Source organism: Trichechus manatus, unplaced genomic scaffold (genome assembly GCF_000243295.1).
Source record: "Trichechus manatus latirostris isolate Lorelei unplaced genomic scaffold, TriManLat1.0 scaffold00008, whole genome shotgun sequence".
In the NCBI taxonomy this organism is placed as follows: Eukaryota; Metazoa; Chordata; class Mammalia; order Sirenia; family Trichechidae; genus Trichechus; species Trichechus manatus.
In genome coordinates this window covers 29,430,824-29,443,418 of record NW_004443944.1, presented here as the reverse complement: position 1 = coordinate 29,443,418, position 12,595 = coordinate 29,430,824, and the positions used below count along the sequence as shown (strand labels likewise).

Below are 12,595 nucleotides of genomic sequence, written 5' to 3'. Positions count from 1 at the left end.
AGGCCTATCTATTGCTTGGCTGAAAGGTGGTTTCCGAGAACGGATGCAGTTCAAGCCAGAGGGGTGACTTAAGGTCATAGCCTTGGGGGTTCCTTCAGTCTCTATCAGGCCAGTAAGTCTGGTCTTTTTTTATGAATTTGATTTTTTGTTCTATATTTTTCTCCTGCTCTGTCTGAGACCCTCTATCGTGATCCTGGTCAGAGAGTGGTCGGTAGTGGTAGCCGGGCACCATCTAGTTCTTCTGGTCTTGGGGTCATGTAGGCTGTGCTGCATGTGGTCCATTAATCCTTTGGACTAATTGCTCCTTTGAGTCTTTGGTCTTCTTCACTCTCCTTTACTCCAGATGGGCAGAAACCATTAGTTGGATCTTAGATGGCTGCTCACAAGCTTTTAAGACCCTAGACATATATTCTTTCTCAAACTCAAAATACCCATGGAAGATATTCTTCCCATTTGACAGATGAAAAAACTGAGGCTGAAAGGTTAAATGGTTTACCTATGGACCATAGTTAGTAATGGGAAAGTCAGGATTCAGATTCAAGTCAGTCTAGCTTCAGATTGTGTTCAGCAATATGGAATGAAAGACATTAACCCCAGGGATAGAGAGTACCCTATGTGGGACAGACAAGCTCAGGAAAAAAAAAATTCTACTTTTGGGAAAAGGGGATCAATGTCCCCAAGACCCACTCCATCACAAACTGGGGTATGCCCACGTTTGTGGTGGCCTTGTAATTTGTCACTGGCTACTCTGCTGAGGGACCACAAGCTGACTCTGAGGCCTGCTGGACCACGTGATTCTTGTCTGTGCAGTGACAATGTCACAGGTGACAAGTGCCACTTCCTCCTTCCAGTCAGGCCAGATGGGTCACTGCCCCACCAGGCCACCACCTGCAAGAGCAGCCTTGGCTTGGCCTGCCCACTCAGCTGTTTACCTTCACTCAGAGGCCCACTCTTACAGGTAGGTTTCTTGCTGGCAGCTGGTCAGTTTCACTTCCTGGTTGACGCCCAGACAGCACCAAAACAACAACAAAGACTCACTTCCTCCGAAGCATGCATGCCTGTGTTCACTTGTGACACCTTGCTGTGCACCCACAGTAAGCAAAGAAAGTTCAGCAACTCCCTTCCCTGTTTTATTTTTGAGAATCAAGTGTTGGCTCACTGACACTGCCTCTTTATTATGGAGGTTTTAAAACCCACTCCACAAACATCTGCCGAATTCTTACTGTGTGTCAGGTTAATCCTGGGTGCTAGGAATAAAGAGGTGAATGAGTCATGACTCTTGACCTAAGGGAATCCACAAACGCTGAAAATAACCTACCACAGAGTACTAAGAGCCTACTGAGGGAACACTGGGGGCCTGGATAGCACAGCTAGATCACCGCTAAGCCATCTTCTGAGGAAGGGATGGTTAGAGCTTAAGGAGGTATTTGCAGTGGGCAGAAGTCTAGTGTTGGCCATTTGTCTTCTCAGAACATCTGGGTGCAGCGTTGGGGTCCGGAGTTGTACTTTTAAGGTTTAGAGTTACACTATCCAAAACAGCAGCCACTAGCCACATGTGGCCTCTTAAATTTAAATTAATTGAAGTTAAATAAAATTTAAAATTCCATTCCTCAGTCACTAGTGTCTACCCTACTGGACATGCAGGTATGGGAAATTTCTATCATCACGTAAAGTTCTACTGGACAGTGCTGGCTAGAGACTCATAAATCTGGATTCCAATCCTAGCCTTTCCACTTAACGGCCATGTGACTTTGAACAAGTGGCTCTACCTTTCCTTACCTCACCTGCAACAGAGATTCTTTCCTCATAAGGCTGGTGGGAAGATAAAATGAGCAAATGTTAACACTCTTAGAGCCACAGTGGCCAGGTACACAGTAGTGCTCAATAAATGGTAGTTATTTTTATTATTATCAGTGGCCCATAAGCACCTAGGGGGCAGATATTGTGTCTCATGTCACTGGCCTCTCTCGGTGCTGCTGGCATAGCAGATGCCCAATAAATGCCTAGAAATTCCTGTTCCCCAGCTGTCTCATCCAGGGGCCAGGCTGACAGAAATCTCCCACAAGGGGGTTAGAGGTGGGAATACTTACATCTGTAGAGATGGTTCCACACAGGGAAGAAGGCCATGTAGAGTGCCACATCCCCCACTGTTGGGTATGACTTGAAGATGGAGATGACAGCAATCTGGATGAACATGAAGAAGAAGGGGTGCTCCCTGGGGAAGAGCAGGGAAGACAGAGATCAGTAAGGGACCAAGCTCACCCCAGAGATGCCTGGCCCCAATCCTCGAACCCAAAAACACTTCCCAGGGGACTTTAGGCAGGGGCTGGTTCTGTTACCCACAAGGAAAGGTGCCTGGCTTGAGTGGCAGAGCAGAAAACTGCAGGGACCCAGGAATGCTCAGAGGTGGTGAGGAAGGCCTAGCAAATGCTATAGACACAGCCCCCAGAAACATTTTCCATCAATCCACACCACCCCCCCACCCCCGCAACCAGCTCCAGGCCTTCCCCCAGAAGCCACCTAGGAGGAAAACAAATGAAGTCAGCGATACTTATTATTAGGCTTAAATGACTGTTGGTCAGAGTAATTACAATTAGGCAGCCTCCCTTACCAGAGGCCCCTCTGACAGCTGGACCCAGAGCAGGAAGTACCTCCTGCTGATGCCTTTTACTCTGACGATATGGTCAGTGAGACTGGCAGACCCTTAGCAATGATGATCTCCTTTCCAGAGGATAACTGAGAGTGCATGCAGCTTTTCAACTCTTAAGGACTGGAACTGAAGTTTTTGTTACCTTAAACTGCTAATCAGTGATAGCAATGGCGACCATTTCCTGAACATTCACTCTGTGCTAAGTTCTGTGCTGGGCTCTTTTTCTTGATCATCTCGTGTGATTTTTACAACACCTCAACTATCCCTGAAGGTAGGTAATACCATCACCTACACATTACAGATGAGGAAACTGAGGTTCAGAGAAGTTGAGTGAGTTGACTAAGGAAGTCAGTAAGCGATGGAGTTGTTTGCCTCCTAACCACCACCAATACTGTTTTCCTGAGTGCTTAATACACTTCACAGCTCTGGTCGGGGGGGGAGGGGCTCAATCTCCAGTGCGCCCCTGAGCTCTGGCCAAGTACAGAAAGGAAGCAAACAGAAAGAGGCCAGACCTAGCACCCTCCTCAGCTACACCTACAACACATGCATGTGGCCTACAATGCACAGTACCTGGATGCCCAGCTCATGAGGATTTTCTTCAGAGGTTAATGACATTCTTGTCTTTGGGTCAAAGGTCAGAGTGACTCAGTGGGTGTAAATCTGAGATGTGGAAACAAACATGTACACACCCTAAACACTCCAGCACTGCTATACAGCAAATGCCTCAGAAACTCAGCTTGGCAGTCCCACAGTCCTATAGCTTCTAAGAAGAGTCCACTTAGCTCAGTGAACTTTTTCAATATCTTCATGAAGACAGTCCAAGTCATAGGCTTTAGGCTTTTCAGGAAGCTGGTTAACAGCTGCATCATTTCTACGGAAAGGCCGGTGAAAATGCGCTCACAAAAAACATTGCAACTAGAACCTCCTGCAACACTGCACAGGGGTAGAGGTGGCCTGCAGGGTCCTTCTCCCACAAAGCTGGCAGTGGAAGCAAAAACTGCAAGGGGCTGCAGAGTTTAGTTGGAGGTTCATATCCAGGTAGAGGAGCCAGCAGTGGGGAAGATCAGGTATCTTCATAGCTTCTGGCCTGAGGGAGTCACATGATGGTATTGTGATTGTCTACCCAGGTACCTTCTGTGGTTTGTCACACAGAGACAATAAAAGATGCTGGAGAACTGCCCAGATGTGAGGAAAGGTACTCTGGGCTCCCTGCTTCTCTCAGCCCAGTGACTAAGCCTGACCAGAACACGGGCAGGGAAGGTGGACCACAGATAGCTAGAGAGCTGGGCTGGGCAAGGCTGCCAGGCCAAGGAAACGTGGTTTTCTAACAGATGCTAGGCCACAGCTGTTTCCTGGGAAAGAAACATCAGCTCTGGGCTTTACCAAAAGGGGAATCATGTGCATTGGTGCACTGGCCATAGAGAATGGCAGGAGGGTTACAGCAGAGAACTGAAGCTCTTGAAATCAAAATCAAACTTTTCTCCAGGTTCCCTGGACCATCCATGTATATCTGTATCTGTTTGTGCCCGTTTTCCCTTTTCTAAAGGTAGGATAACAGAAGCATTTCTGGGGGCTACTACAGTCTGATCTCTCTCAGGAGTTGGCATGGTGCAGGAGAATGAGCATAGAGTCTGGAGGCAGACAAACCTGGGTTGGAATACCAACTCCTTCGCTTACTAGTGTGTGACACTGGGAAAATCATTTCACCTCTCTGAGCATCAGTTTTCTCAACTATAAAATGGGAAAGATGATAATTATGTAATACCTACCTCTAAGAGTTGCTGGAAGGGTTAGCTATGATTACGTTTTCAGAGAGCCTAGAAAGATACCTGGGATGGAGTAATGCTCACACACATTAGCTCTCTTGCACTGCAGAAGAGAGCTCCACAGACAAACCCTTTTGAGGGAAACTGATCAGAGCTGCAGATGGTCAGTCTCCCAACTAATACATCCTGATGTCCCCGTGGACAACCTGTCACTGAGCTGATGGACGACACCCAACCAGATCCACTTTTTCCAAAGACATCCCCCACTCCCTGCTCTTATCAAAACGGCCAGTCTGACTAAACTGAAGCATCAGCAGCAATGCAAGCTCAAGTGCCTCAAACTGAGGCCAGGGACAATGTCTGGGCTCCAACGTACCTTCCCTGCAGCCTATACTCATGTGACTCTAGATTGGTAGCTATGGCCACTGGTACCTGAGGTGACTGAGGGCAAGGTTCTTTGGGCAAAGATAGCATGAACCTGATAACCGATGTTTCCAGTTCGAAGGGAACCTATAAGGCTACAAGGGGGTAAGGGTGAGGACCCTGTGCAAAAAGCAGGTCCCATCACTTACTTTAGCTTTATGGCTAAGGGGATGGTGTAGAAGAAGACGTTGATCTGAAACACGCACACAAAAAAGAGGCTGAAGTGCTCAAACATCTCTGCAAAGAAGTACCAGAAAAGACCAATGTTTGGAGTGAGATCTGGAACAGAAAGTCTGGAATTAAGAAAACAAAGGGAGAGAAAAAAGACAGCAAAGTTATAAATGATCTGCTTAGACCTTATTTTCTCCTAAAGACTCTGGTCACTGTTGTGCAGCCAAGGATGACTCTGTCCCTACAGATATTAGAATGTGAGGGACTCTCCAGGTACCCTGAGTATGGACAATTAAAAAAATCAAGGGGCAGAGACACAGAGAATGATAACCCTGCCAAAAATGTTAACTTGTGCCAATCTCTGGCATGCATCAAAGATCTGAAATGAGGGAAGGGACACATCCTAGAAATCAAGAGATCAATCCCTCTTTTACCATATAAGACATAAGTTTAAAATCAGGAGATACTCAGTGTTTTAACGAAGGAGGAATGGGTTTTAAATAAATAATATCTATTTTGGTCAGTCCAAAGACATGCCTAGAGGAACAAGCTCAAAGACCCTGCTCCTCACTGTTCTTGCTACACATCCCACAGCAGGAGCCAGAAGACTTGAGTGCTGGGATTGCAGTGAGACTGCCAAGGACCTGAGGAGCCATCAGCAGGTTCTGGCTGGGATCGCGAGAGTCCCAGACCTCATCTGAGAAATTAGGGTTTCACTGGAAAACTTTGTCTGGTTAAATCAGACAAAGATTGGCTAAAATTCTAGCTCTTCTAAAAGTTTACATTCAAACTAATCTTAACTCACAATTAAAAAAAAAAAAAAAGGTAACAAATAGGGCATGGAGAGGGAGAGATGGGCTATGGCTTGTGGTCAGATTTCACTGACCAAGCCCTCCACCCAGGATAAGTCTTTGCCTCTTACTGTAATGACATTTCCTTTTCTGTGAAATGAGGCAAAGAACACCAATCTATAGTTCAGCAGAAAGCCAGGCAAAGCTTTTCACCAGCCATTACAAACTCCTATCCAAGGCAGAGCTTAAAGAGCGGAAGGTTACTAAGTGATTTGTGAATGCTCAGCCAGGATTTAGCCAATAAACCATCCAGAATCCCCAGTGGAAGTTCTGCTGCTCCAGAAAGTTTTCCCTGCCCTGACAGGTTTAAGTATCTATCACCCACTGGGCTAAGAGCTCCTCAAGGCTTGGCCAGGGACCACTGCCCTCAGTACCCCATAAAGAGTATTTGGAAATGCTTGCAGAATTCATGAATATACACTCAGGCGAGCCTACAGTACTGCAAACTCATTTGGGTTTTCTCCAAAGGTTTGAAACATGTGAGGTTGCTTTATTTAAAACTTAGGAGAGACCCTCTTGCAGTACAGAAATATATCCAATCCTGTTTGAGATTGAACCAAAATCTTCCAGTCGGAGGCTGGTAGTTGTTCTGGATATTCCTAGAAGGTGCTCTTTAATCCCACTAGATCAAAGATGTGCTCTAGATCAGTGGTTCTCAACCTGTGTACCCTGGACCAGCAGAATCAGCATCACCTGAAAACCTGTTAGAAATGTAAATTCTTAGTCCCCAACCCAGACTTACTAAATTAGAACCTCTGGGGATGAGGTCCAGCAATGTGTTTTAACAAGCCCTGCAGATAACTCTGATGCACATTAAAGTTTGAGAACCACTGCTCTAGATGCTCCCTGGTTTCCCTCCCTCTGATTTCAGCTGGAGATATGAACAACAAATTAGCTTCCAGAATTTTCCAACAAGGTGATTACTTACATGAAGCCATAGACTGCAGGGATGAAATCCCAGGAGCTGAGAAGGAAGAATGATAGGCAAACAATTACCACTAGGCTTCCCACATACATCATGGCATACTCCCAAGAAAAGATCCAGAAGGCTTTGCTCTTGATTTTCACTGGTATGTACTGCCGCTAGGAGAGAAGGCAAAGCAGTGCGTTTAGGGACTTCAAGGATAGACAGCAGTAAGTAATCAGCTTAAACTTTAAGAACCCTCCTGCAAAACCATGCCATGGTTTTGACACACAGCCTTACAATTTTGCTGTGGTCTTTATCTCTAGATTTACTTCGATAATATTTTAAATAACAAAGATTGTTGTTGGGTGCTGTTGGTCAATTCTGACTCATAGTAACCCCATGTGACACAGTAGAACTGCCCTATAGGGTTTTCTTAGCTGTATGGAAACAGATTGCCACTGGATGAGTTTGAACCGCCAACCTTTCAGTTAGCAGTTAAACACTTAACCATTGTTTTAAAAAAGGCATTAAAAGTGCATATCCTCTGACCTCCGACTTAGTATGTAATATCATTTCTAGGTATGTGTCCTGGAGACATGTTGCACAAGATATAAATGAAAGGATATTCTTTGCACCACTGTTTGGAATTAAAAAAAAAAAAAAGTCTCTCATTATGCTGAGTGAAATAAGTAAGACACAAAAGGACAAATATTGTGATCCCACTTATATGAAGTATCCAAAACAGGCAACTGCATGGAAACCAAAGCTGACAGTGATTATCAGGGGTTGGGAGGAGGGGGAAATGGGGAGTTACTGCTGAGTTTCTGTATGTGGTGATGAAAAAATTTTGGAAATAGTGGTGATGCTTGCACAACACTGTGAATATAATTAATGTCACTGAATTGTACATTTAAAAATGGTTAAAATAGCAAATGTTTTGTTATATATATTTTACCACAATAAAAATTTTTTTTCAAGATTTGCACAGTACCTAGCATATAGTAATATGTTTTCAATAAACATTAGCTATGAATATGAAAAAAGAAAAAAAAAGACCTCCAATAGAGGAACAAAGAAATAAACTGTGGTATAATCATATAATAGTACTACTCAGCAGGGTAAATGAATAAGCTCCATCTATATGTGTCAACAATGAGCGTTGGTGGCACAGTGGTTAAGCACTCAGCTCCTAACGAAAAGGTCAGTGGTACAAACCCACAAGCTGCTCCACAAGAGGAAGATGTGGTAGACTGCTTCCCTTTGATTAAAGCATTGGAAACCCTACAGGCAGTTCTATTCTGTCCTATAAGGTTGCTATAAGCAGGAATTGACTCCAGAGCAAGGGGGCTTGTATGCATCAACATGGCTAGATCACAAAACAATAGGGTTAGTTAAAATAGGAAGGTGCCAAACAATTCATATAATATGAAAACATTTATTTAATATTTGAAATTATATAAAACAATACTATGTATTATTTACAGATACAAATATGTATGGTAAAAGTATAAAAATATGGATTAAGAGGATATAAAACAAACCTATGATAGTACTAGCCTTCTGGGAAGGAGAGAGGGAAACAGGATTGGGGAACCTAAGAAACTTCAACTTTATAATATTTTATTAAACATAACAAAAGCAAATAAGAAGCAATATGATCAAAAATCTTAATATTTGTTTACTCTGGATAGTAGACATACGGGTGTTTATTATACTATTTTCTGTATCTTTTCTCCATTTAAATTTTCTCCTAAAAAAAATAAGATGCTGGGGAAGGGAAATAATATAGAATTTGTTCTAAAGGAAAATAAAAATAAGAGATACAAAAAAAGTAAGAAAACAGTAACAGATTCAAATATATCATAATCAATGTAAATGAGCCAAACTCTGTAATTAATAATCATAAAACTGTCAGAAAAAAATCAGCTATATAGCTATATGCTATTTACAAGAGATACACCTTAAAGAATAAGACACAGAAAAGCTGAAAATCAAAAGATTGAAAAAGATATATACCAAGTAAACACTAACCAAAAGAAAGCTAGTTTAGTTATACTGTTACCAGATAAAATAGACCAGATAAAATAGATGCTCATCCAATAATGATAAAAGGTTCAAGTCATCAGAAAGATATAATAATTCTCAACTTGTATGCACCTAATAGAATAGCCTCAAAGTATGTAAAACAAAAATGGACAGAACTACAAAAGAAAACTAGACAAATCCATCATCAGTGGGGGATTTTAACACATTTTTCTAATAACTGAATGGATCAAAGAGGCAAAAATCAGAATCAAACAGAAAATATGAATAGCACACTTAAATTTGGTCTCATAAGTTCTTATAGTACATAATATACTTACAGAGAACAGTGCACCTAACAATTGGAAAATACGCATTCATTTCAAGCATATATGGGACATTTATTTAAAAATTACTGTTTTCCATACCTCAGGCAATAAAGTAATATCAACAAACTTCAAAGAATCTCTATCACACAAACCCATTCTTGCATCAGAATGCAATTAATAGAAACCATTAATAAAAAGATAACCTGAAAACACATTAGGAATTTTTAAAACATTTTTTCAAATAACCAGGGTTAAAGAAGAAATGATAATAAAAAATTTTAATGTTAGAAATTAACAGTTAAGAAAATATCTCACATCACACTATTTGTGTAATGTAGATAAAACAGTACTCTGAAGGAAAAAATACAGCCTTAGAAACTTATCTTTGAATAGAAGAAAGGCTGAAAATAAATAAGCTAAACATTCATCTTAAGATATTAGAAACAGGGGCGGGGCCAAGATGGCAGAGTAGCCAGATGCTTCCAGTGGTCCCTCTTACAATAAGGCCTGAAAAAACAAGTCAATCGATTATATATGACAATATAGGAGCCCTGAACATCAAACGTAAAGTTGAGGAATCGGACTGAGTGGCAGGGGGAGGGAGAGACGGTTCAGAAGCAGTGAGGAGCTTCCAGACCTGACCCGGCGAGAGCCTAAGCCCTTCAGGCCAGATCAGCTCGTGCTGCACAGTAAGACAGGCAAGCAGTGGCTCTTGGGACACGATTTCCACACTGGAAGAGACCCAGCAGCAGAGAGTCTACTCGGCCATCCAGAACCAATGAGAAGCAGCCCTCGATCGACGCAAGATAAGTATTTGCATCTGGCCTACCACACAGATCAAAAACACCCCTCTTTGGGAAAAACCTCTCTCCCATTTATCTCCCTGCTCCCTGCTCTGCACTAGGTCCGGGACCGGCTTCAGCAACTGCCGAGTCCCCTGGGCCAGATGTAGGACCTATCACATGCCCTGAGCCTTTCTCCCGGCCTTGGAGAGTGAACAAATTAACAAACGGGAAAAAATAATCTGTCGGCTCCCCTAAGTCATGAACTCAGGGTAGGCACAGACCCCTTGCCAAGGCACAGGCATAAGGGGTCCACAGACTCTGAATGCCTCTCCCCCTGCATAGACTTCTGTAGGCCCATTTCAAAGGCATAGGCCCGCATTACCGCAGTACAACAAGGTATATACCTGAAGTCTAACTTCAACTGTTTTCAGCTGTGAAGTGACAGGTTCCTGACATTTGACACTGCTCTACCCATTAAGCAGGGTCTTCACCTACCCACATCAGGGGCCTGAGGACTGGTGGCTCCACCCACACCACCTAGCCACCTGCGACAGGGGCCCAAGAAAAAGTGGTGCCCCCAGTCCTTACGGCCAACAGCACTGGGTGCTCTTAGTCCAGATGCAAAACCCATCCACATAAGCACCCTAGGGAACAGGGACAAGCTTTTCTCCCGGACACTCGGGGGCGGCCATCGGCCCCCTGTCTTGCTCAGCATGCAACCCCCCTGCTACAGCCGGAAGTCTACACCTACACCAATCACCCATGCCTGTCTACGACTGTAGGTGAGAGCCTGCACCACGAATTTGGTGGCCGACTACCTAGACACCTGAGCTAAATCCATAAAGGAGGAGTGGGCGGACTCCTGGGCTCACATACTTAGTGGCAGGTCTGGCCACTTACTGGCAGGATATTGGAGCTTCAGGGGCACCAGTGATTGGACTAGCTCACATGAGTAGCCTATTTTTGCATATCAAAACAAAACAAAACAAGAAGCTAGGACACAGTAAGCAAGCATAAAATAAATACATATAATAAATTATTGATGGCTCAGGGATAACAGTCAATAACAAATCAAGTAAGGATGCAGATCATGAAGGCTTCAGGAAGCTCTCAAAATAAAGAATCAAGGAATCTTCCAGAGTAAGATAATTTCTTGGAATTACCAGAGACAGAATACAAAATATTAACATACAGAACTCTTCAAGAGATCAGGAAGGAGATCATGCAAAATGTAGACCTAGCAATAGAGAAACTTAAGAAGATTAGAGAACAGCATAATGACAAATTGAAGAGGCTGCAAGAATCCATAGAGAGACAGTAATCAGAAATTCAGAAGATTAACAATTAAATTTCAGAATTAGACAACTCAATAGAAAGTCACAGGAGCAAAACTGAGGCAATGAAACTCAGAATTAGTGAGACTGAAGATAAAGCACTTGACACCAACTTATTTGAGGAAAAAACAGATAAAAGAATTTTTAAAAAATGAAGAAACCCCAAGAATTATGTGGGATTCTATCCAGAGGAATAACCTATGAGTGACTAGAGTACCAGAACGGGGGGTTGGGGGCAGGATAACAGAAAATACAGGGAGAATTGTTGAAGATTTGTTGGCAGAAAACTTCCCTGATATCGTGAAAGATGGGAAGATGTCTATCCAAGAAGCTCATCGAACCTCACATAAGGTACATCACAAAAGAAAGTCACCAAGACATATTACAATCAAACTTGCTAAAACCGAAGACACAGAAAGAATTTTAAGAGCGGCTATGGATAAACAAAAAGTCACCTACAAAGAAGAGTCAATAAGAATAAGCTCAGACTACTCAGCAGAAACCATGCAGGCAAGAAGGCAATGGGATGACATATAAAAAGCCCTGAAAGAAAAGACTGCCAACCAAGAATTATGTATCTGGTAAAACTGTCTCTCAAATATGATGGCAAAATTAGGGCATTTCCAGACAAACAGAAGTTTAGGCAATCTGCAAAAACCAAACCAAAATTACAAGAAATACTAAAGGAAGTCCTCCGGTTAGAAAATCAATAACATCAGATAATAATCCAACACTAGAATGCAGGACAGAGCAACCAGATATCAACCCACGCAGAGAAGTCATAAAAATAAATCAAAGCTAAAACACTCAAAATAGGGAAACAGAGATGTCAATATGTAAAAGATAACATTTATAAAAGGGGGGACTAAAAAATGTAGACATAGATTTTTCATATGGAGAGGATATCAGGGCGATATAAAGAAATAACAGACTGGTATAAACTTAGAAAAATAGGAGTAAATATTAAGGTAACCACAAAGGAAACTAACAATCCTACACATCAAAATAAAAAACAAGAAAAATATATAGACTCAGCAAATACAAAATCAACAACAATGAAAAAGATGAAAAGAAAATACATGAAGAAAAACGATTCGGCACAGAAAATTAAGTGGAACAAAGAAATGATCAACATACAAAAAAAGACATCAAAATGACAGCACTAAACTCATACCTACCAATAATTACACTGAATGTAAATGGACTAAATGAACCAATAAAGAGACATAGAGAGTGGCAGAATGGATTTAAAAAAAACACAATCCATCTATATGCTGCCTACAAGAGACACACCTTAGACTTAAAGACACAAACAAACTAAAACTCAAAGGATGGAAAAAAATATATCAAGCAAACA

General features: G+C 42.3%; 1 protein-coding gene across 4 annotated transcripts in view; it reads right to left on the bottom strand.

The window, feature by feature from the left end:
• The window catches only part of PIGU (phosphatidylinositol glycan anchor biosynthesis class U), a 104,819-nt gene that overhangs the window by 20,738 nt on the left and 71,486 nt on the right, over positions 1-12,595 (bottom strand). For all 4 annotated transcript variants that reach the window (XM_023725183.1, XM_023725172.1, XM_023725181.1 and 1 more), the window contains 3 exons: positions 6,790-6,944; positions 4,989-5,132; positions 2,091-2,215 (listed from right to left, as the gene is read on the bottom strand). In XM_023725183.1, the coding sequence (XP_023580951.1) occupies positions 2,091-2,215; positions 4,989-5,132; positions 6,790-6,944 (424 nt within the window). The remainder of the gene's footprint in view (positions 1-2,090; positions 2,216-4,988; positions 5,133-6,789; positions 6,945-12,595) is intronic.